The sequence below is a fragment of the Taudactylus pleione genome, unplaced genomic scaffold (genome assembly GCF_031769625.1).
Source record: "Taudactylus pleione unplaced genomic scaffold, aTauple2 ptg000194l, whole genome shotgun sequence".
NCBI lineage: Eukaryota > Metazoa > Chordata > Amphibia > Anura > Myobatrachidae > Taudactylus > Taudactylus pleione.
The window spans coordinates 548,667-575,166 of NW_028284596.1; the positions used below are offsets into that span (position 1 = coordinate 548,667).

The 26,500-nt window shown below is 43.9% G+C and overlaps 1 protein-coding gene across 3 annotated transcripts in view; it reads left to right on the forward strand.

The window, feature by feature from the left end:
* FHOD1 (formin homology 2 domain containing 1) overlaps positions 1-26,500 on the forward strand; it is a 118,152-nt gene that overhangs the window by 76,506 nt on the left and 15,146 nt on the right. The window contains exons 10-17 of one of the 3 annotated variants that reach the window (XM_088476768.1): positions 14,053-14,408; positions 18,047-18,157; positions 20,045-20,068; positions 21,497-21,550; positions 22,107-22,285; positions 23,092-23,235; positions 24,774-25,657; positions 25,883-26,038. In XM_088476768.1, the coding sequence (XP_088332894.1) occupies positions 14,053-14,408; positions 18,047-18,157; positions 20,045-20,068; positions 21,497-21,550; positions 22,107-22,285; positions 23,092-23,235; positions 24,774-25,657; positions 25,883-26,038 (1,908 nt within the window). The remainder of the gene's footprint in view (positions 1-14,052; positions 14,409-18,046; positions 18,158-20,044; positions 20,069-21,496; positions 21,551-22,106; positions 22,286-23,091; positions 23,236-24,773; positions 25,658-25,882; positions 26,039-26,500) is intronic. The other 2 variants (XM_088476770.1, XM_088476769.1) reach the window with 2 other exon arrangements.

A 26,500-nucleotide genomic window follows, 5' to 3' on the forward strand; every position in this document is an offset into this window, starting at 1 on the left:
TTTATTATACACCAGTGACATCACTGAGAACGCAGCCTATCCATGTATTCTACACCAGTGACATCACTGAGAATGCAGCTTATCCATTTATTATACACCAGTGACATCACCGAGACTGCAGCCTATCCATGTATTATACACCAGTGACATCACTGAGAATGCAGCCTATCTATACACCAGTAACATCACTGAGAATGCAGCCTATCTATACACCAGTGACATCACTGAGAATACAGCCTATCCGTTTTCATACACCAGTGACCTCACTGAGAATGCAGCCTATCCATTTATTATACACCAGTAACATCACTGAGAATGCAGCCTATCCATTTATTATACACCAGTGACATCACTGAGAATGCAGCCTATCTATACACCAGTGACATCACTGAGAATGCAGCCTATCCGTTTTCATACACCAGTGACATCACTGAGAATACAGCCTATACATTTATTATACACCAGTAACATCACTGAGAATGCAGCCTATCTATACACCAGTGACATCACTGAGAATGCAGCCTATCCGTTTTCATACACCAGTGACCTCACTGAGAATGCAGCCTATCCATGTATTATACACCAGCGACATCACTGAGAATGCAGCCTATCCATTTATTATACACCAGTGACATCACTGAGAATGCAGCCTATCCATGTATTTTACACCAGTAACATCACTGAGAATGCAGCCTATCCGTTTTCTGACACCAGTGACCTCACTGAGAATGCAACCTATCCATGTATTATACACCAGTGACATCACTGAGAATACAGCCTATACATTTATTATACACCAGTGACATCACTGATAATGCAGCCTATCCATTTATTATACACCAGTGACATCACTGAGAATGCAGCCTATCCATGTATTTTACACCAGTAACATCACTGAGAATGCAGCCTATCCGTTTTCATACACCAGTGACCTCACTGAGAATGCAGCCTATCCATGTATTATACACCAGTAACATCACTGAGAATGCAGCCTATTCATTTATTACACCAGTGACATCACTGAGAATGCAGCTTATCCATTTATTACACCAGGGACATCACTGAGAATGCAGCCTATCCATGTATTATACACCAGTAACATCACTGAGAATGCAGCCTATCCATTTATTATACACCAGTAACATCACTGAGAATGCAGCCTATCCATTTATTACACCAGTGACATCACTGAGAATGCAGCCTATCTATACACCAGTGACATCACTGAGAATGCAGCCTATCCGTTTTCATACACCAGTGACATCACTGAGAATACTGCCTATACATTTATTATACACCAGTAACATCACTGAGAATGCAGCCTATCTATACACCAGTGACATCACTGAGAATGCAGCCTATCCGTTTTCATACACCAGTGACCTCACTGAGAATGCAACCTATCCATGTATTATACACCAGTGACATCACTGAGAATGCAGCCTATACATTTATTATACACCAGTAACATCACTGAGAATGCAGCCTATCCGTTTTCATACACCAGTGACATCACCGAGAATGCAGCCTATGCACTTATTATACACCAGTAACATCACTGAGAATGCAGCCTATCCGTTTTCATACACCAGTCATATCCATTTATTATACACCAGTGACATCACTGAGAATACAGCCTATACATTTATTATACACCAGTAACATCACTGAGAATGCAGCCTATCTATACACCAGTAACATCACTGAGAATGCAGCCTATCTATACACCAGTGACATCACTGAGAATGCAGCCTATCCGTTTTCATACACCAGTGACCTCACTGAGAATGCAGCCTATCCATGTATTATACACCAGTGACATCACTGAGAATACAGCCTATGCACTTATTATACACCAGTAACATCACTGAGAATACAGCCTATACATTTATTATACACCAGTAACATCACTGAGAATGCAGCCTATCCATTTATTATACACCAGTGACATCACTGAGAATGCAGCCTATCCATTTATTATACACCAGTGACATCACTGAGAATGCAGCCTATCCATTTATTACACACCAGTGACATCACTGAGAATGCAGCCTATCCATGTATTTTACACCAGTAACATCACTGAGAATGCAGCCTATCCGTTTTCATACACCAGTGACCTCACTGAGAATGCAACCTATCCATGTATTATACACCAGTGACATCACTGAGAATACAGCCTATACATTTATTATACACCAGTAACATCACTGAGAATGCAGCCTATCTATTTATTATACACCAGTGACATCACTGAGAATGCAGCCTATCCATTTATTATACACCAGTGACATCACTGAGAATGCAGCCTATCCATGTATTTTACACCAGTAACATCACTGAGAATGCAGCCTATCCGTTTTCATACACCAGTGACCTCACTGAGAATGCAACCTATCCATGTATTATACACCAGTGACATCACTGAGAATACAGCCTATACATTTATTCTACACCAGTAACATCACTGAGAATGCAGCCTATCCATTTATTATACACCAGTGACGTCACTGAGAATGCAGCCTATCCATTTATTATACACCAGTGACATCACTGAGAATGCAGCCTATCCATGTATTTTACACCAGTAACATCACTGAGAATGCAGCCTATCCGTTTTCATACACCAGTGACCTCACTGAGAATGCAACCTATCCATGTATTATACACCAGTGACATCACTGAGAATACAGCCTATGCACTTATTATACACCAGTAACATCACTGAGAATACAGCCTATACATTTATTATACACCAGTAACATCACTGAGAATGCAGCCTATCCATTTATTATACACCAGTGACATCACTGAGAATGCAGCCTATCCATTTATTATACACCAGTGACATCACTGAGAATGCAGCCTATCCATGTATTTTACACCAGTAACATCACTGAGAATGCAGCCTATCCGTTTTCATACACCAGTGACCTCACTGAGAATGCAACCTATCCATGTATTATACACCAGTGACATCACTGAGAATACAGCCTATACATTTATTATACACCAGTAACATCACTGAGAATGCAGCCTATCCATTTATTACACCAGTGACATCACTGAGAATGCAGCCTATCTATACACCAGTGACATCACTGAGAATGCAGCCTATCCGTTTTCATACACCAGTGACATCACTGAGAATACTGCCTATACATTTATTATACACCAGTAACATCACTGAGAATGCAGCCTATCTATACACCAGTGACATCACTGAGAATGCAGCCTATCCGTTTTCATACACCAGTGACCTCACTGAGAATGCAACCTATCCATGTATTATACACCAGTGACATCACTGAGAATGCAGCCTATACATTTATTATACACCAGTAACATCACTGAGAATGCAGCCTATCCGTTTTCATACACCAGTGACATCACCGAGAATGCAGCCTATGCACTTATTATACACCAGTAACATCACTGAGAATGCAGCCTATCCGTTTTCATACACCAGTCATATCCATTTATTATACACCAGTGACATCACTGAGAATACAGCCTATACATTTATTATACACCAGTAACATCACTGAGAATGCAGCCTATCTATACACCAGTAACATCACTGAGAATGCAGCCTATCTATACACCAGTGACATCACTGAGAATGCAGCCTATCCGTTTTCATACACCAGTGACCTCACTGAGAATGCAGCCTATCCATGTATTATACACCAGTGACATCACTGAGAATGCAGCCTATCCATTTATTATACACCAGTGACATCACTGAGAATGCAGCCTATCCATTTATTACACACCAGTGACATCACTGAGAATGCAGCCTATCCATGTATTTTACACCAGTAACATCACTGAGAATGCAGCCTATCCGTTTTCATACACCAGTGACCTCACTGAGAATGCAACCTATCCATGTATTATACACCAGTGACATCACTGAGAATACAGCCTATACATTTATTATACACCAGTAACATCACTGAGAATGCAGCCTATCCATTTATTATACACCAGTGACATCACTGAGAATGCAGCCTATCCATTTATTATACACCAGTGACATCACTGAGAATGCAGCCTATCCATGTATTTTACACCAGTAACATCACTGAGAATGCAGCCTATCCGTTTTCATACACCAGTGACCTCACTGAGAATGCAACCTATCCATGTATTATACACCAGTGACATCACTGAGAATACAGCCTATACATTTATTATACACCAGTAACATCAATGAGAATGCAGCCTATCCATTTATTATACACCAGTGACGTCACTGAGAATGCAGCCTATCCATTTATTATACACCAGTGACATCACTGAGAATGCAGCCTATCCATGTATTTTACACCAGTAACATCACTGAGAATGCAGCCTATCCGTTTTCATACACCAGTGACCTCACTGAGAATGCAACCTATCCATGTATTATACACCAGTGACATCACTGAGAATACAGCCTATGCACTTATTATACACCAGTAACATCACTGAGAATACAGCCTATACATTTATTATACACCAGTAACATCACTGAGAATGCAGCCTATCCATTTATTATACACCAGTGACATCACTGAGAATGCAGCCTATCCATTTATTATACACCAGTGACATCACTGAGAATGCAGCCTATCCATGTATTTTACACCAGTAACATCACTGAGAATGCAGCCTATCCGTTTTCATACACCAGTGACGTCACTGAGAATGCAACCTATCCATGTATTATACACCAGTGACATCACTGAGAATACAGCCTATACATTTATTATACACCAGTAACATCACTGAGAATGCAGCCTATCCATTTATTACACCAGTGACATCACTGAGAATGCAGCCTATCTATACACCAGTGACATCACTGAGAATGCAGCCTATCCGTTTTCATACACCAGTGACATCACTGAGAATACTGCCTATACATTTATTATACACCAGTAACATCACTGAGAATGCAGCCTATCTATACACCAGTGACATCACTGAGAATGCAGCCTATCCGTTTTCATACACCAGTAACCTCACTGAGAATGCAACCTATCCATGTATTATACACCAGTGACATCACTGAGAATGCAGCCTATACATTTATTATACACCAGTAACATCACTGAGAATGCAGCCTATCCGTTTTCATACACCAGTGACATCACCGAGAATGCAGCCTATGCACTTATTATACACCAGTAACATCACTGAGAATGCAGCCTATCCGTTTTCATACACCAGTCATATCCATTTATTATACACCAGTGACATCACTGAGAATACAGCCTATACATTTATTATACACCAGTAACATCACTGAGAATGCAGCCTATCTATACACCAGTAACATCACTGAGAATGCAGCCTATCTATACACCAGTGACATCACTGAGAATGCAGCCTATCCGTTTTCATACACCAGTGACCTCACTGAGAATGCAGCCTATCCATGTATTATACACCAGTGACATCACTGAGAATGCAGCCTATCCATTTATTATACACCAGTGACATCACTGAGAATGCAGCCTATCCATTTATTACACACCAGTGACATCACTGAGAATGCAGCCTATCCATGTATTTTACACCAGTAACATCACTGAGAATGCAGCCTATCCGTTTTCATACACCAGTGACCTCACTGAGAATGCAACCTATCCATGTATTATACACCAGTGACATCACTGAGAATACAGCCTATACATTTATTATACACCAGTAACATCACTGAGAATGCAGCCTATCCATTTATTATACACCAGTGACATCACTGAGAATGCAGCCTATCCATTTATTATACACCAGTGACATCACTGAGAATGCAGCCTATCCATGTATTTTACACCAGTAACATCACTGAGAATGCAGCCTATCCGTTTTCATACACCAGTGACCTCACTGAGAATGCAACCTATCCATGTATTATACACCAGTGACATCACTGAGAATACAGCCTATACATTTATTATACACCAGTAACATCACTGAGAATGCAGCCTATCCATTTATTATACACCAGTGACGTCACTGAGAATGCAGCCTATCCATTTATTATACACCAGTGACATCACTGAGAATGCAGCCTGTCCGTTTTCATACACCAGTGACCTCACTGAGAATGCAACCTATCCATGTATTATACACCAGTGACATCACTGAGAATACAGCCTATGCACTTATTATACACCAGTAACATCACTGAGAATACAGCCTATACATTTATTATACACCAGTAACATCACTGAGAATGCAGCCTATCCATTTATTATACACCAGTGACATCACTGAGAATGCAGCCTATCCATTTATTATACACCAGTGACATCACTGAGAATGCAGCCTATCCATGTATTTTACACCAGTAACATCACTGAGAATGCAGCCTATCCGTTTTCATACACCAGTGACCTCACTGAGAATGCAACCTATCCATGTATTATACACCAGTGACATCACTGAGAATACAGCCTATACATTTATTATACACCAGTAACATCACTGAGAATGCAGCCTATCCATTTATTATACACCAGTGACATCACTGAGAATGCAGCCTATCCATTTATTATACACCAGTGACATCACTGAGAATGCAGCCTATCCATGTATTTTACACCAGTAACATCACTGAGAATGCAGCCTATCCGTTTTCATACACCAGTGACCTCACTGAGAATGCAACCTATCCATGTATTATACACCAGTGACATCACTGAGAATACAGCCTATACATTTATTATACACCAGTAACATCACTGAGAATGCAGCCTATCCATTTATTATACACCAGTGACGTCACTGAGAATGCAGCCTATCCATTTATTATACACCAGTGACATCACTGAGAATGCAGCCTGTCCGTTTTCATACACCAGTGACCTCACTGAGAATGCAACCTATCCATGTATTATACACCAGTGACATCACTGAGAATACAGCCTATGCACTTATTATACACCAGTAACATCACTGAGAATACAGCCTATACATTTATTATACACCAGTAACATCACTGAGAATGCAGCCTATCCATTTATTATACACCAGTGACATCACTGAGAATGCAGCCTATCCATTTATTATACACCAGTGACATCACTGAGAATGCAGCCTATCCATGTATTTTACACCAGTAACATCACTGAGAATGCAGCCTATCCGTTTTCATACACCAGTGACCTCACTGAGAATGCAACCTATCCATGTATTATACACCAGTGACATCACTGAGAATACAGCCTATACATTTATTATACACCAGTAACATCACTGAGAATGCAGCCTATCCATTTATTATACACCAGTGACGTCACTGAGAATGCAGCCTATCCATTTATTATACACCAGTGACATCACTGAGAATGCAGCCTATCCATGTATTTTACACCAGTAACATCACTGAGAATGCAGCCTATCCATTTTCATACACCAGTGACCTCACTGAGAATGCAACCTATCCATGTATTATACACCAGTGACATCACTGAGAATGCAGCCTATACATTTATTATACACCAGTAACATCACTGAGAATGCAGCCTATCCGTTTTCATACACCAGTGACATCACCGAGAATGCAGCCTATGCACTTATTATACACCAGTAACATCACTGAGAATGCAGCCTATCCGTTTTCATACACCAGTCATATCCATTTATTATACACCAGTGACATCACTGAGAATACAGCCTATACATTTATTATACACCAGTAACATCACTGAGAATGCAGCCTATCTATACACCAGTAACATCACTGAGAATGCAGCCTATCTATACACCAGTGACATCACTGAGAATGCAGCCTATCCGTTTTCATACACCAGTGACCTCACTGAGAATGCAGCCTATCCATGTATTATACACCAGTGACATCACTGAGAATGCAGCCTATCCATTTATTATACACCAGTGACATCACTGAGAATGCAGCCTATCCATTTATTACACACCAGTGACATCACTGAGAATGCAGCCTATCCATGTATTTTACACCAGTAACATCACTGAGAATGCAGCCTATCCGTTTTCATACACCAGTGACCTCACTGAGAATGCAACCTATCCATGTATTATACACCAGTGACATCACTGAGAATACAGCCTATACATTTATTATACACCAGTAACATCACTGAGAATGCAGCCTATCCATTTATTATACACCAGTGACATCACTGAGAATGCAGCCTATCCATTTATTATACACCAGTGACATCACTGAGAATGCAGCCTATCCATGTATTTTACACCAGTAACATCACTGAGAATGCAGCCTATCCGTTTTCATACACCAGTGACCTCACTGAGAATGCAACCTATCCATGTATTATACACCAGTGACATCACTGAGAATACAGCCTATACATTTATTATACACCAGTAACATCACTGAGAATGCAGCCTATCCATTTATTATACACCAGTGACGTCACTGAGAATGCAGCCTATCCATTTATTATACACCAGTGACATCACTGAGAATGCAGCCTGTCCATGTATTTTACACCAGTAACATCACTGAGAATGCAGCCTATCCGTTTTCATACACCAGTGACCTCACTGAGAATGCAACCTATCCATGTATTATACACCAGTGACATCACTGAGAATACAGCCTATGCACTTATTATACACCAGTAACATCACTGAGAATACAGCCTATACATTTATTATACACCAGTAACATCACTGAGAATGCAGCCTATCCATTTATTATACACCAGTGACATCACTGAGAATGCAGCCTATCCATTTATTATACACCAGTGACATCACTGAGAATGCAGCCTATCCATGTATTTTACACCAGTAACATCACTGAGAATGCAGCCTATCCGTTTTCATACACCAGTGACCTCACTGAGAATGCAACCTATCCATGTATTATACACCAGTGACATCACTGAGAATACAGCCTATACATTTATTATACACCCGTAACATCACTGAGAATGCAGCCTATCCATTTATTATACACCAGTGACGTCACTGAGAATGCAGCCTATCCATTTATTATACACCAGTGACATCACTGAGAATGCAGCCTATCCATGAATTTTACACCAGTAACATCACTGAGAATGCAGCCTATCCATCTTCATACACCAGTGACCTCACTGAGAATGCAACCTATCCATGTATTATACACCAGTGACATCACTGAGAATACAGCCTATGCACTTATTATACACCAGTAACATCACTGAGAATGCAGCCTATCCATTTATTATACACCAGTAACATCACTGAGAATGCAGCCTATCCATTTATTATACACCAGTGACGTCACTGAGAATGCAGCCTATCCATTTATTATACACCAGTGACATCACTGAGAATGCAGCCTATCCATGTATTTTACACCAGTAACATCACTGAGAATGCAGCCTATCCATTTTCATACACCAGTGACCTCACTGAGAATGCAACCTATCCATGTATTATACACCAGTGACATCACTGAGAATACAGCCTATGCACTTATTATACACCAGTAACATCACTGAGAATGCAGCCTATCCATTTATTATACACCAGTAACATCACTGAGAATGCAGCCTATCCATTTATTATACACCAGTGACATCACTGAGAATACAGCCTATACATGTATTATACACCAGTAACATCACTGAGAATGCAGCCTATCTATACACCAGTAACATCACTGAGAATGCAGCCTATCTATACACCAGTGACATCACTGAGAATGCAGCCTATCCGTTTTCATACACCAGTGACCTCACTGAGAATGCAGCCTATCCATGTATTATACACCAGTGACATCACTGAGAATGCAGCCTATCCATTTATTATACACCAGTGACATCACTGAGAATGCAGCCTATCCATGTATTTTACACCAGTAACATCACTGAGAATGCAGCGTATCCGTTTTCATACACCAGTGACCTCACTGAGAATGCAACCTATCCATGTATTATACACCAGTGACATCACTGAGAGTACAGCCTATCCATTTATTATACACCAGTAACATCACTGAGAATGCAGCCTATCCATTTATTATACACCAGTGACGTCACTGAGAATGCAGCCTATCCATTTATTATACACCAGTGACATCACTGAGAATGCAGCCTATCCATGTATTTTACACCAGTAACATCACTGAGAATGCAGCCTATCCATCTTCATACACCAGTGACCTCACTGAGAATGCAACCTATCCATGTATTATACACCAGTGACATCACTGAGAATACAGCCTATGCACTTATTATACACCAGTAACATCACTGAGAATGCAGCCTATCCATTTATTATACACCAGTAACATCACTGAGAATGCAGCCTATCCATTTATTATACACCAGTGACATCACTGAGAATACAGCCTATACATGTATTATACACCAGTAACATCACTGAGAATGCAGCCTATCTATACACCAGTAACATCACTGAGAATGCAGCCTATCTATACACCAGTGACATCACTGAGAATGCAGCCTATCCGTTTTCATACACCAGTGACCTCACTGAGAATGCAGCCTATCCATGTATTATACACCAGTGACATCACTGAGAATGCAGCCTATCCATTTATTATACACCAGTGACATCACTGAGAATGCAGCCTATCCATTTATTATACACCAGTGACATCACTGAGAATGCAGCCTATACATGTATTATACACCAGTGACATCACTGAGAATGCAGCCTATCCATTTATTATACACCAGTAACATCACTGAGAATGCAGCCTATCCATTTATTATACACCAGTGACATCACTGAGAATGCAGCCTATCCATTTATTATACACCAGTGACATCACTGAGAATGCAGCCTATCCATTTATTATACACCAGTGACATCACTGAGAATGCAGCCTATCCGTTTTCATACACCAGTGACATCACCAGGATTGAGGCCTGTCCAGTCACTAGGGAGCAGTGACATCACTGATAGGCGAGCATACTAGTTCAGCCACTGTTTGCAGATCCACGCTTTATTCAGTAGAATTGATAAACTGTCGAGTCTGAGTTTTGTAGCCGCAGTAATGTGCCGGTTGTTTTCCTAGTAAGTGACAAAAAGTGAGTTCAGAGTTTCATCTGTCTCTAATTTAAATTGCACCCACATTCAGAAAAATAAGAAACCTAATGTCTATTCTCAGCATTTACTGAGTGGAAACTGGCGCGGTGATTCCGGTGGTGAAAACGCCAAGAATAACATTGAGCTAATGGAAATGTATAGTTATGGTAAAAAAATAAATAAAAGACATTTTATTGTGAAATGTAATAGATGAGAAATGTGAATTATAATAGCCTGTGATGTCATACACTGATTCTGACAGGGAATTGTATTGGTGGATGCCGGGTCCCTTTACTAGTTATAAATAAGGAAATGACATAATGGCCCTATTACTGTAAGGCGCACGCGTTGGTGTAATCGCTAATTAGTGACCAGTCACTTACCGGCTGTCATCTGCCCAGTTGAACGAACACTAGAAATAACATGTCCCTCGGTTATTAATGGTTATCTCTAGGGAATGTACAAGCAGAGCATGAAATAAGACTTCTATAGAGCAGCGATATAAGAAGACAGCCAGGCGTGTAGACACTTGTCTGCAGTCTTCCTTACACATTTAAACCTGCTCTAGAAAGAGAGGAAAGGTCACTTTGTGGATGACACCGTTACAAATTGAGATTGACTAACCTCTGATGAAAGACTGCAGGGCACGGGGGATATGATAGAGTGTAACCCCCGGCAGCTCCTGGTAGCCGCTGTGTGTCTCCAGTTACAGGGCTTCAGCTTCCTGATCACCGTGGGAGGTAATGTACAATGGTGTTTAACTTCACCCAGTGACAAATTGATGCGTTACATACCCCGGTGTCTCCCAATGGCGCTTTTTCAGACACCCGAACAGTCCAGGTTTAAGATACGCGTATCCTTACTGGGAGTAGGGTGGGAAGCTATTAGTTCCCGACTATTTTATTATTTACACTTTTTTTGTCTTATTTTAGGTCTAGAAGATATCGGCGGTAAGCAGTTTTATTAGTGATATAACCAAATCTATTTCTGATTTAAAAGTCATTCAGATATTTCTTCTATATCCCCCCCCCTGCGGCTATGACCTCACTGATAGCCTGTGATACATTGCCAGGCTCTGTGTTCCTTAGGTGATGACCTCATAATATTGATCAGTATAAGGGTCACACTGCTAGAACATGGTACAGCACAGCACATACCGACGTCAGCCCTTACTGGTTTGTCCAGCGCTCTGCGAGTACAGACATGCAGAATGATGAATTGCCCCCTCATCAGGGATGGTTCTGAGGTTGCAGTAACTTTGCACCTGGACAAACACAGCTGCAATGCAAAGGGGCCAAATACATTTCTTATCTGTGCATGCAGGGTACATACTGGCTGCTGTTGCATGTAGCCCCCAATACTGGGCAGCTCTGTCATTACACTGCAATTAAGATTACTGATGCGCCCCCTCCCAGATCTAACTCTCTACACATAAAACAAGACAGAGCACCAATGACTGGGGCAGCATTATAGGTGTAAGGGAGATGGAATAAGCAATGCTTTAAGTTCTGGCTGCAAGAGAGACGTTCGCCAAAAATAAATTAATTATATATATTGCATCTAAAATGTGTGACCTTACTAATGTGTGGGTCTGCCATATTGCTGCAGCAGTCATCCATGGATATGGTATATTAGGTCGACAGTGACCATGTTGAAACAACATGTCGACATGTTCATGTACACATTCTGCATGTCGGCGGTGATAATACATTGATAATCCATGTCGACATGTCATATGTCGTCATTTTAATAATAACGACATGCTGACTGCATAGATACAGTGATAGACTATGGGCCTGAAACTGTGAGGTGGGAGCAAAGCAAAATAAGAGGCAGTAACTTTGCACCTGGGTAAAACCATTCTGTGCTGCAGGGGGGGCATTTGTAACTACTTTCCGTTAAATGTCTGCGCAGACAGCTGGTAAGTACCTGAGACCAGGGAGTGTTACTGGTAGATGTGCAATAATAGCCTCTACTAGTGTAAGCTCTGTTATTTCCCTTTAATGCCTCATCATGACCTTTGGCAGGTTTATTAATCATTAGCAACAATTACTAGGTGACTGGTGGCTCAGATAGTGACTGGCTGATATTGGGTGCTACCACCCGATTAGGTCATATTGCTTATCGATTCTGGCACTGTCTTGGCACAGAGGTTACCACCTCATATTTACTCATTGCCTCGCAGGAAGCGTGCGCTGGCCGGGTGATGTCACTGGGAGGGTGAAACGTGGAGTATTTACCTCTCGTCACTCATGATTATGCTTCCCGAGGAATGTCACGCTGTTTACCTGAGGAGTAGATTCTGTGTGACACCTGGGGAAAGGAGAATACAGTCCCACTTGGCAGCCATCTTGGCTGAAAATGAGACATCGGTAAACAGGACAGAGAGCACTGCCGAGTTGGTTGCAGATGACCGTTACACAGTGATGTCTCCCGTTGTGTAATATAGCATCAGAACTTAGCAGGCTGCATTTCCTTTGCAATGATAAGAGAGTCTATAGATTGTCCGGCAGTCGCCATTAATATCACGCAGTCTCGTCTTGGGACTGTTAAAATGCACAGTACATCTCTCCTTCATGCAGCGGAAGCAGACATTTTGTGGGCAGAACCAGCGTTAATTGGAATGCAACCTATCAGTTTACTTTAAATCAGTGACATCATTGGGGCCACCATGATGGTGCTACAGTGATGTCATTGGTTTCCGGAGAATTGATTGGCTGCATTGTTATAAATATTGGCTCAGCTCACAAAATGGCCGCCTTAACTGTCACGACTGAAGATTTTCCTGTTTTCAGGAATAGTTTAACAACATCAGTAAATCACGATCATCATTTGTCGAAGACACGTTTACCTAATTATCCGTGGCTTCCGTCCATCACCGAATGTTTATTCTCGAGCTCTATAACGTCTAATGCTTGCTTTTATTTTATTTGCACAGGGATTTTTTGTTTTACGTTCTGACTAGTACTAATTGGTAGTTAATGGTGGTTTTTCCTGTATTCGGTGCAGAGCGCCTTAAGACAAGAGGATGGCGACAGCGAGGAATCTTCCGGCGGCCCTCGCAAGGATCGCAGGAAAAATTCCCTGGGGGTCGAAGAGGTCCGGCGCTCGAGACGCTCCCTGGGCAACAGTGCAGAAGTGTGGGCAAAAATAAGCAACTCGACCTCACAGACATCACCGGTCGAGAATTGTGTCCCTCTGAAGTCTTCCATTAAAACCTGCACCTTGCAGAAGCCTACAGTGTGCATTGTGCCACCCTCACCGCCCAAACAGCCGGAGGTAGAAACTCCTCCGAGTCCTCCTGTGAGCTCCGTGGAACAAATCACAGACCCACCGCCCCCCGATGTGACCGCACCATCAGAGCAGTAAGTGAAGGACTGTCCTAAGGGCAATGTTAAACCTGAAATGCATGAACAGAGAGGAGAGAATTTTCTCCTATGCACACCTCACTTTCTGCCTGCAGGCCCATTGATGAGATGAGCAGAGGGTTTTAATTGGGTTGTACTATCGAAACGAAACATTACGGGTCGTGTGGCGTTTGTATTTTTGGTCTAGTGACCAGTTCAGCTCAAAAGGATCTACTGGTATTTGGAAATGTATTCCCAAGCTATACACCAGACAGGAATACTAATATATCAGAGGTTCCCAAACTTTTTTGTATCACTGCGCCCTAGAGTAACAGCATTGTGTTCACGGCACCCCTAAGCCAAATGTTTGTTATTGAGAAATTCAGAAAAAATTATAGTAAAGTAATAAAGTGAAGTATATTGTGCTGACCTGTCATCCTTAGGTTTAGGTATGTGGTTGTGGACAGGTTTGAGCTTGTTTTTCTATATAATTTACATTACATTGACCATAAATAATTTGATTTGGTGCTGAACCACCAGCCTGAGGCACCCCTACCCCAGGGTGCCACGGCACACAGTTTGGAACCACTGCTATATATGATGCCGTTCTGCTCCCTATTGACAAGAGCAGGGGTATTCATCCAAATGAGTTGTGGCTATTGAGCAAAGCAAGCTTCATAAATATGCATTGCTTTTAGGGTATTATTTTTCACTGTAAGTGAGATACACTGAAATGCGTCATCCGTACTCTCATACGCTCAGTTCCAGAGCGAGCGCAGTGTACAAACATGCCCTATGCGCTCTGCAAAAAGGCGTCGGTTCACCTCTGCAGTGACAAAACATTAAAGGCGAAGACATTATTCAAGGCTTTGTCTGTTTTTATCAGATACTGGTTTACCTCACCAGTGTGTACGAGCCGCTACGTTCCTTGCCCTTGGGCACGACACAGATCTGCCAAAACTGTTTCCATCAGAGAGCAGCTCTGTGTTGTGTCCGGTTTATATGTTAACTAACAGAATTGGAATGAAAGAACAAAAGATCAGGCCAACGAAAAAGAGTGGTACATACCTGCCTCTAGTCCGCCCCAATCCCTGCTCCTGTGTGAGTCAAATAATCCTTATGAAAACTAGATAAGTAGGAGCATTCACCAATTTACACTCTATTTTATCATCTAGTGCAGATCTGGCCAACCTGTGGCTCTCCAGCTGTTGTGAAACTACAAGTCCCAGCATGCTTTAGCAGCTGATCGGTACGGGAGGGTTTGCTGGGACTTGTAGTGTGAAAACAGCTGGGAAACCACAGGTTGGCCAGGCCTGATCTAGTGTGAGATATAGATTAGTTACAGTTTTTTCTTAGAAGGTAGTGATCTCTTCTTATCACCAATATAGCTGTTTGGGTGTATTACCGAGCTGATTGGGACTATTACTGAGCTGTTTGGGTGTATTACCTAGCTGTTTTTATTATTACCTAGCTGATTGGATGTGTATTACCTAGCTGTTTGGGTATATTACCTAACTATTTGGGTATATTATGTAGCCGATTGGATGTCTCTTAATTAGCTGTTTGGGTATATTACCTTGCTGTTGGGTATATATAATGTAGCCGATTGGATGTCTCTTACCTAGTTGTTTGGGTGTATTACCTAGCTGTTTGGGAGTATTGTGTAGCTGATAGGATGTGTCTTATCTAGCTGTTTGAGGGTATTGTGTAGCTGATTCATAGGATGTGTTTTACCTAGCTGTTTGGGAGTATTGTGTCTTACCTAGCTGTTTGGGAGTATTGTGTCTTACCTAGCTGTTTGGGAGTATTGTGTCTTACCTAGCTGTTTGGGAGTATCGTGTATTACCTAGCTGTTTGGGAGTATTGTGTCTTACCTAGCTGTTTGGGAGTATTACCTAGCTGTTTGGGCGTATTACCTAGCTGTTTGGGTGTATTACCTAGCTGTTTGGGAGTATTGTGTCTTACCTAGCTGTTTGGGAGTATCGTGTATTACCTAGCTGTTTGGGAGTATTGTGTCTTACCTAGCTGTTTGGGAGTATTACCTAGCTGTTTGGGCGTATTACCTAGCTGTTTGGGTGTATTACCTAGCTGTTTGGGAGTATTGTGTCTTACCTAGCTGTTTGGGAGTATTGTGTCTTACCTAGCTGTTTGGGGGTATCGTGTCTTACCTAGCTGTTTGGGAGTATTGGATCTTACCTAGCTGTTTGGGAGTATTGGATCTTACCTAGCTGTTTGGGAGTATTGGATCTTACCTAGCTGTTTGGGAGTATTGGATCTTACCTAGCTGTTTGGGAGTATTACCTAGCTGTTTGGGTGTATTACCTAGCTGTTTGGGAGTATTGTGTCTTACCTAGCTGTTTGGGAGTATTGTGTCTTACCTAGCTGTTTGGGGGTATCGTGTCTTACCTAGCTGTTTGGGAGTATTGGATCTTACCTAGCTGTTTGGGAGTATTGGATCTTACCTAGCTGTTTGGGAGTATTGGATCTTACCTAGCTGTTTGGGAGTATTACCTAGCTGTTTGGGTGTATTACCTAGCTGTTTGGGAGTATTGTGTCTTACCTAGCTGTTTGGGAGTATTGTGTCTTACCTAGCTGTTTGGGGGTATCGTGTCTTACCTAGCTGTTTGGGAGTATTGGATCTTACCTAGCTGTTTGGGAGTATTGGATCTTACCTAGCTGTTTGGGAGTATTGGATCTTACCTAGCTGTTTGGGTGTATTGCGTAGCTGATTGGATGTGTCTTACCTAGCTGTTTGGGAGTATTGTGTAGCTGATTGATTGGATGTGCCTTAAGGTGCTCATCCACTAGCAGACATGAAAACGACTGCACGATTATGACATTGTAATCGTGCAGTCGTTTGTCAGTCTGTGATGAGCCTGCACTGAACGAGCAGTCATACAGTACAGGCTCATCAATCATCTGCAAACATGCTCAAACTGACGTTACCGTCAGGTTGTCCAGCATGTTTGCTCGATGATAGATGTCTAAACGAACAGCGGGCACGCGCATCACTCATTTTAGACATTTTTGCAAACGATTTATGAACGATTGAACGATCGTTATCGTTCAATTGCTCAACTTAATTGTCTAGTGGATGGGCACCTTTACCTAGCTGATTGGATGTATTACCTAGCTGATTGGATGTGTATTACCTAGCTGATTGGATGTGTATTACCTAGCTGATTGGATGTGTATTACCTAGCTGATTGGATGTGTATTACCTAGCTGTTTGGATGTATTACCTAGCTGATTGGATGTGTATTACCTAGCTGATTGGATGTGTATTACCTAGCTGTTTGGATGTATTACCTAGCTGATTGGATGTGTATTACCTAGCTGATTGGATGTGTATTACCTAGCTGTTTGGGTGTATTACCTAGCTGTTTGGGCGTATTACCTAGCTGTTTGGGCGTATTACTTAGCTGTTTGGGCGTATTACCTAGCTGTTTGGGTGTATTACCTAGCTGATTGGGTGTATTACCTAGCTGTTTGGGTGTATTACCTAGCTGTTTGGGTGTATTACCCAGCTGTTTGGGCGTATTGTGTAGCTGACTGGATGTGCCTTACCTAGCTGTTTGGGTGTATTATGTATGTACCGCCCATAATATCTAGCACAGAAACGTTAATAAACATAAACCCATTTTCCCCATATACAGGTTGAACGCTGACAGCACTAACACTCACAGCAGCATCTCCAATATCTCCCTGTCCAAATCTGCACCGGAGGTGGACAAGGCGGCTACGCTCAATGACCGCAGTATATTTAAGTAAGTTGGTTATTTTTTTATGTTTTGTGCTACTTTGCATTACATAAAATAAATGTAATAATCTGCTGCACTTGGTTATGTAAAGTTTACCCGTAACTCCAGGAGCTCACTCTTCCCCCTCTGATCAGTGTGCGTGTCATGTGGTACCTGCGCCTGCCAGCTGATGGCACTGTTGGGCAGGTCTGTGGGCTATGAATGTGCTTAGCTGATTGCAGCCTGCTCCTGTGACTTCCCAGAAAAGGGGGATGGGAGTGGAGAGGGAAGCCCACTGTCAAACACTTGTTTCCATGGCAACGTCTGAGGCTTCCTTCCCAGGCCTCTCATTCAGGACCTCTGTGTTCGCCCTGCATTCAGGACCTCTGTGTTCGCCCTGCATTCAGGACCTCTGTGTTCGCCCTGCATTCAGGACCTCTGTGTTCGCCCTGCTCCGAGAGACATGGTATGAAGGTGAGTTCTGCTACGTCGGACCACTGGCAGGACCAGGCAGGGAGTATGAGAGACAGGGTCTCCTCCCGGGAAGTCTGAGAAGGGGTCTGCACAGAAATGTGACTTGCATTATTACCATTCACTCTCTCTATAGAGCACGTTACCACTGAGCGATGCTTTGGGTACATTAGGGACCTTTCATTCATAGGCTACGGCTCTCACCACTTCTGTAACTTTCACTTCTATAATGTCCCATACTTCTATAACTGTTGTGTATCGCTTGTATTTACAGCCCCTGTGCTGCTGGTGGCCAGTTCTGTTACATTGTAGCAAATTACTCTCATTTTAAATAAAAACTACAGGTATCAAATACGGACATTTTTATTTAGTGACATTTTAATGCTTGGGGGCATATTCACTAAGCATCAGGTCAGGCCCAATCATTATTTCTTATTGCTGCTTATGGAGGCAGTAAGTAATTATGTATGGCAGGAATGTAATAAAATACGCCTGCAGGGACTATCGGGGTCCGTCCCTGCAATGTGTAATAGTGCGATCACATTACTCGCTGCTGCTCCGGGGGCCGGCGGCGTTACTGCGCATGCGAGGTAATCAGGCCACTCATGCGTAAGCGTCCATTGCCGGGGAGGTTTTCTAATGATCCCTCTACCAGTAAATTGTGCGGGAAGTAGCCCATAGGCTAAATGGCTAACGCAGTCTGACGATGGCGTTATCTACCGGTGCCAGGCTCGGTTATTCCCACAAATAACAGTCCCCATGGAAAACTATGAGTAGAGTTACTGAATGAGCCTCACACTGGCGCTTATATGGTATTGGAGAGACTGACAGCGGCATCACGATGGTTGATTTCCCGACAGGGGAACTGTAAGTAATGTTCCTCTGTCTTATTTACCCCCTAACACTAACCCTCCTTTCCTGTACCTTAATACTAACCGTCCCTACCCTGCACCCTAATATTCCCGGTAAGTGCCTAAACCTCACCCCTTAGTGCCTAAACCTAACCCCCCCCCCTGGTGGTGCCTGAACCTAACCTCACCCTGCCATAGAGCACGAGTGTGACACAGGGCATATGGCCATTGTCAGCAGCACAGACTATTTGTGAGTTATTGTATGTATTATCCATCCGTATGAATTATAGTTTGTCTGCCGGAATGGCTGCCTCTTGCGTTGTATGAAGGCCATGTGCGCACTGTACTGCGATTCTGTTGTGGCGATCTGTCTGGTGACTCGGCACATTCTGTGTGTGGTGGGCACGCCCTGGTGTCAGGCCGCGGGCTTTAGGCTATACCAGATAATATAGGTGCGCGTGGCTAAGGACAGGGGTAAGCAATCTGCTTCTGGGATGATGGCTGGAATTCGCTATTAAGTTGGGGTTTCTCTCTGTCTAATCTGTTCTCAAATTCTTCTTCTTTCCTGTCTCCAAATCCTTTCTCCTTCCAGAGTCCACCAAACAGAGCCTGTTTGGTAAGTGCCCCCTGGGCAGCGAGTGCTCCCCCCTAACGTCTCCTGTTTGTCCCCATACTACCAGCCTTTTCATTTCCCAGGAGAATATATAACGGGCCCCATCACTGCAAGGAGCCTCATTGTCTAACGACGTTGTCTGTATAATTCCAGTCCTAACAGAAGAGTGTGTATAACATACGTGTCGTGGTATCAGAGCGCTGTGAGAGCTGGCGGTGTCTGACGTGTATTGTCACACATGATAACCCTGCGTGTTGTTTTCAGAAACATCTGTGTCTGTCCCTCCTGCCGCCGCCAAACCTCTTCATACAGTTGTGATTGATACATACGTGTTCCTGTAACGTGTTACCACTGGAATTACCTGTCACACGACAGAACATATCTTTTAGTCACCGGCCTCCAGCTGTTAGAACTGTTGTACATGTAGCGGATTCAGAAATAATTCTAACATGTAACCCTGCCGGAGGAAGGCCGTTGTGCCCCCTTGATATAACATGTTATATTGGGACCCTCCTCTTTCTGGCTTCCCGGGAACATAAACACATTGACACTCGGGGTCTCCGCTATGAAACATTGGAGCCCCATCGCCATAGTGTATCCAAGGAACATAGGACCTCATTCAGAGTCTCTCGCAAGATGCGATTTCTCGCTTGGAAAAAGGGTCCGGGTATGCAAATCAATCGATCGCTCTTTGCGCTGTAAGGACGCCCTCTGTGTCTCAGTGAGCGACGGAAGTGAGCGTACGCTGGACTATAAAACCTCCCACCTGTCACTCGCAAAACACATCATCTCCGGGAAGAGTCTGATTAATCGTGAACATCGAGGGCCATCGGAGCTGCTCGCAGCGCTTGAGGTCGACCTAACCTACCCCAAGCACTGCGAACAGTTCAGGCTAAAAAACAACCAAGTCGCTTGTGCAATGACGCAACTTTGCTAATTATGCACACCCATTAAACGCCGTTCGGACGGTCAGACACGCCTGCGTTCGCACATCCACACCGACATTCACAAGTACCTTCCCCTGTTACCACCCACAAACGGCGCTATCTGTCACTCAAAGCAGCGACCTGAAAGTGGCTAGCGAGCCACCAAAATCAGATCGCAACGAATGACTTGCGCACGCGCACTGTGAATTATACGCATGCGCAGATGTGCGATTATCGCTCCCAGCGAGCGAACGTGCCCTAGCGAGAGACTCTGAATGAGGTCCATAGTTTGGTGTCATTAGGACCTTTATAATATACAAAGATAAAACGGGACAATGTCTTGATAACCGTTTTGGAGGTGTCCTACCCACAATGCACCCCTTCCTCCCGTGTTGCATGCTAGTTGTACAGCGTGGTGTGAAGGCTGCATGCTACCATATCTGAGCAGAACACTGTACGGCGTGTCATCTGACCTTTACCTGCCGCTAACCAATTCTTCCCGCAGGGATGACAGGAGTAATAATGTGTATGGGGACAAACCCATCCTGAAGAAATTTCAGTAAGTATCTTAAGCCAATCGCTGACACTTACCCCTGTGTGTCGGCGTACATGAGGATGTCGGCTATAGATGCACTTACTCGTGTCTCATAGACTGAACATCCATAGGCAGCATTCACGTGGCTATCGGTTCAGCCCACTTACATGGCTGATGACAGCTGCGATTAAGTACTGGCGCCCGATAGACCACGCTGCCACCTCCTCCTCTTGTGTCTTTTAATGTTTTATTTGTGTTCTTGTTTAAACCAACTCTGTACAATGTACCACGTTCTGATTATCATCCATCTGCCATCCATCCTGCTGGACACCTGACGTGGGCATTTGCTATCTTTTTGTGCCCACGGTGTGGATAGTTGTGGCCAAACCTAAAACTCATCTAAACATTACGGAGTGGGGAATTCTGTTTGGTCCCTGTCAGTGACCCCAGTACTGGTGTAGTGACAGAGGGACATGTTTGTTGAATATATTATGTCTCTGTGATCGCGCAGTATAACGTGTGGGATGGTTGGTGTAAATTCATGCGTTATTTTGAACTACGCACCAATAATTCTTTTTAGAAATCGATTTCTGGAAAACCTGGCAGCCACGGAGCTGGAGAAGATGTCGGCTTTGTCCAAAGGCCGACAGGAGATCCTGGCAGAGGCCGTGCGGAACGGGGGTGAGTCTGACGATGATGTTCCCCCCGAGCAGCAGGAGGACAGAGCCAGTGGTGAGGATTTTGGCCCTCAGACGGAAGGTATGTGTCTCTGTGTATGCACAAAGCCCTTCCTGGGAATTACAGGGAAACTATGCGTAGTAATTGCTATAGCGGAAATGGCTTCAGATTGAATGCGACGTTTCTGACTAGTATGTTGTTGGATTTAAAGTCCTAAATCCCATTATACGTTTTAGTCAATCTCACTTCGTTATAATTTAGAGCAGCGGTGGTGAGAAGACGGACGTCCGCCTGACAGCGGTCTAAGGGCACCTGTTGTCTTCCTGCAGCGGATACTGCAATTTCATTGGCTAAGTGAGAGTACAGCCTATCAGGTCACCTGTGACATCACTGAGAAGCAAAGGCTGCTTGGCCCATGGACCGGCTGCTTCCGCTGCATTACCATGCATTAGATTGTTATCATTATTGCAGTGTAGGTGATGAGCCCAGGCCGATAGTTTCCCTTAATCCCAGGATGAGCTGTAGTGGACGCTGTACTGTCCCACGGGTCCTGTGCTGTGAGCGTCTATCGTCTGAGCGCATTGCATGGATATAAAATGCGGAGCTTCTGGTGTGTGTGTATATCTGACGTACTAGATTCCTGCACTCCGTGAATAGCTAACTCCACCCATTCGCATGTAACCCCGCCTCACACTCTGTCCTGCCCGCCTATCTTCCTCACTCATGCATGTGCATAACGTACCCCCCCTCCCTCCTGGATGACGGGGCTGCATGTGTTTTGGGCTAAAGATGATTAACCATTGGGGGCTTCTCTGCAATTTGGGCAGATGTGTAATGAACCGCCCCCCCCCCCCCACCCCCCCTCCCCTGCCCTCTATTGGACACAGGAAAGTCTGATCTGAGTGAGAAGGAAGAGAAAAATGAAAGTGTGAATGAGAAAGAATTGTGTTCGGGATCCAGCGATTCGTCTGCCAGCAGCACCTTGGAGAGGGAGGAACGCGGAGACCGAGAGGAGCCTGTATCCGAACCAGGCAAGGCAATCCATTCATCCACATGCATGACCCGGCCTGATTCATCAGGGAGATGGCCGGACCTGCCTCACGTGTCCATAACACAAGCCCAACACCAGCTCCAGAAAAGTAACCTGAAGATGGTGTTTTTGCATTCTGCTCTATAACATAGACAATTCATGAGTCCCATTCAGATCCCATGGGGTCTCTACAAGAGTCCTGCACAGCAGTCAGGTCTCACTTGGTATTTCTTGCCTTGTCAGAGATCCGGATAACGCTATTGGCAAATTAGCTGTGATATAAACCATAGGTTGCTGATGCATTGAGGCTATAGCGATACAACATTTATCATAACAATTAAATAGTACAAAAATGAAACCGATTAGCAAATGTGTTCTATAAAATTTGATTCATACGTGAACCCCGCATTTAAAGGACCACCAAACGAAAGTAAGTTGTACTACTATTTTATTTTTGGACGAACACTTACTTTACGTATAAGGATCAGGAATTTATGGTATTTAATATACAGTTATTGTGTGGGGGGGATGATATTTCCACCGACAGAGCTCACTTCCTGCCAGTAATCTTAGGGAAGGACACTGCAGTCATTCTGGCTGATATCAGAGAGCAATAGCTTACACAGCTACAGGTGGAATGTAAATGCAGGTTCTGTATGGGTACTTATACTGCTATATCTGCTCTATAACAGACAGATCACTTATATTTGTAGGGACGTGTGTCTGCTCTCAGTACATATAGGTAATGTGATATACCCAGGGCACTGCAGATGAATAATCTCTGTATTGCATGAAGGCATGGTGTATTGAAAAGGCGCCAGGTTTCAGCAAAAAGACGGCATTATCAAGCCATTTATATATAATAAAGACATCACTTTACCTGTGCCGGTTTCCAATCCATCCAGGCTCCTTGGTGATCATATCCCACCTAATGTTTGCTGGCTGTTGTAGTCCAGATCCGTAGACTGAGAGAAGACCGGAGCAGTGACCTCCTATGTCTGTTTCTAGCGCACAGTACTCTCTGCCATGGTCATAATGGAAGACCCCCACCCAATAAGTGATTGTAGAACAAATGCAAAACTGGCCCCACACAAGCTCCGAGTGACTGTATCACTGAACTTAACAGAGCCATTTACTCGGGAGGGAATGGCCCAATGAAGAGGCCCGTCATTCCGGACTGTACAGGCTGACAGTAGTCTTCTTACTGACCTCAAACATGCCTAGTATTCATCTGATCGATTTCAGTCCAATCATAATTTGCATCTTGCCTGATTGACTGTTATTGCCGGTGAATTAACCAGATATCCCGTACCTGTTTAATTCACCAAGATCTACAAGCAATAGCAGGCCAATTTGCCAAGATTGCCGGCAGCCGCCTGGCCAGCACAAGTTGATGTCAATTCAGTAGGCTAGGGTACGTTTCTTATTCTTTTTTTTCTCTTTTCTCTCCTCATTTTAGGTTTTTTTTTGCCAGTTGATGATGTTAGCGATTTTGTTCCATTATACGTATGTGAATAATTTATTTTTCTTTTTATCCAGAAAGCCCAGTCAGCAGCCCACCGCCTCCCCCCACGGATCGTAACAGCTCTAAGAAGTTCATGCTGGACATGAGGTACACCAAGAGACAGAACAGCTCCGACATGGACACTGAAATTCTCAACGCAAAGAATGCGGCGTCTAATGACGCCGGGAAGCCACCCAGGGACCGGAGAGCTCCGGCGGTCAGGGCGGAAAGAAACGAGGCTGAGGGCTCTCTGTCAAAAGTCCCCGTGGAGAATGGCGTAGAGTCCCGGAAAGGTATGAGGGCTCAGTTTAGCATTGATGCCGAAACCAACTCCAAGAATCTGGAGAAGACCCTCATGACTCCCTTCAAAAAACCTGCCGAAACGTTGTGGGAGCAGGCGGCACAGCAATCCCACATGGAGCTAAAGATTAAGGACTTGGACTTCACCGACTTGTGCGAGGAGGAGGACTTTGACGTACTTGATTTTGAGGCCACAGAACCTGTCGCGACATCCCGTCCACCCACTTTAAATCATTCTTCTCCTCCGTCCATTTCAGGACTGCCCTTTCCACCTCCTCCTCCCCCACCACCGTTTGGCGGGTGTCCTGGATTTCCCTCAGCCCTTCCACCTGCTCCCGTCTGTCCCCCACTTCCAGCTGGCAGGAGCCCCTATCTCCCACCGCCACCCCCAGCTCCACCCAGTTTCAGTATGGTCCCACAGGACTCTTTCACCACAGCTCTGAACAAGAAGAGGAAGACGGTGAAACTGTTCTGGAAGGAGGTGAAAGAGACGGACAGCACCAGCCGGGGGAAGTTTGGCAAAGGCACTTTATGGGAATCGCTTGACAAGGTCCTTGTGGACACTGAAAAACTTGAACATCTTTTTGAATCCAAAGCCAAAGAACTAGTTACCTCCAAGGTGATTATTATTTATTTCTTTAGCCACATAACATTGGCTATGGCAATAGGGCCATCTTGTCATTGCAATGCTAAGCTATGTGACATCGCTGGACCTACAAAGCGGTGTATCCCTCAGGGTGGGGGATTATCATCCAAACCCATGAAGGTCCCTCCATTAATTTTTTTGTTTGATGACCCTTCGGCGGAGATTACGCCCTAACTTTTCTTCTTTTGTCGTCCTCAGAAAGGGGTGGATGTGAAGAAGCAGGCGCTGGTTGTGCTGGACCCCAAGAGAAGCAACGCCATCAACATCGGCCTAACCGTACTGCCCACTGTGCACATTATAAAGACGGCCATCCTGAACTTTGATGAGTACGCAATCAGCAAAGAGGGAATAGAGGTAATTCTTGAATGGCTGTTCTTACAGCTGCAATGTAGCTGAGACCCAGGTCAGGACTAGATCGTGATATTATGAGCCAACGTCTGTTATGTTTCTCCACCGATGCAAACAATTGCAGTTACCGCCATCCTCTGAGACAACATGGAGAGCGTCATTAATGGTATCGCACCTGCAAAGCATCTTGATAAGTTGTTGTGGGGCGCAATGGGCAACCCCTGGCCCATTGGGGATTAATATTTCCAGTATAAACTGCCTGAGGAATCTCTCCTTCCTGCCTCCCACAATCCTGTGCAGGTTTACACCACGTTCCCTCTGACAGTGACCTTGGGGGTATATTGACTAACCAGGTGGTGGGTCAGAGCTGGCGATCATCGGCGTCTGTACCGACGGCCTTATATCAGCAATGGAAATGCAGAGCAAGCCTGATTTACAATTCGTTTCTATCGCCGGTTTACAGCGATC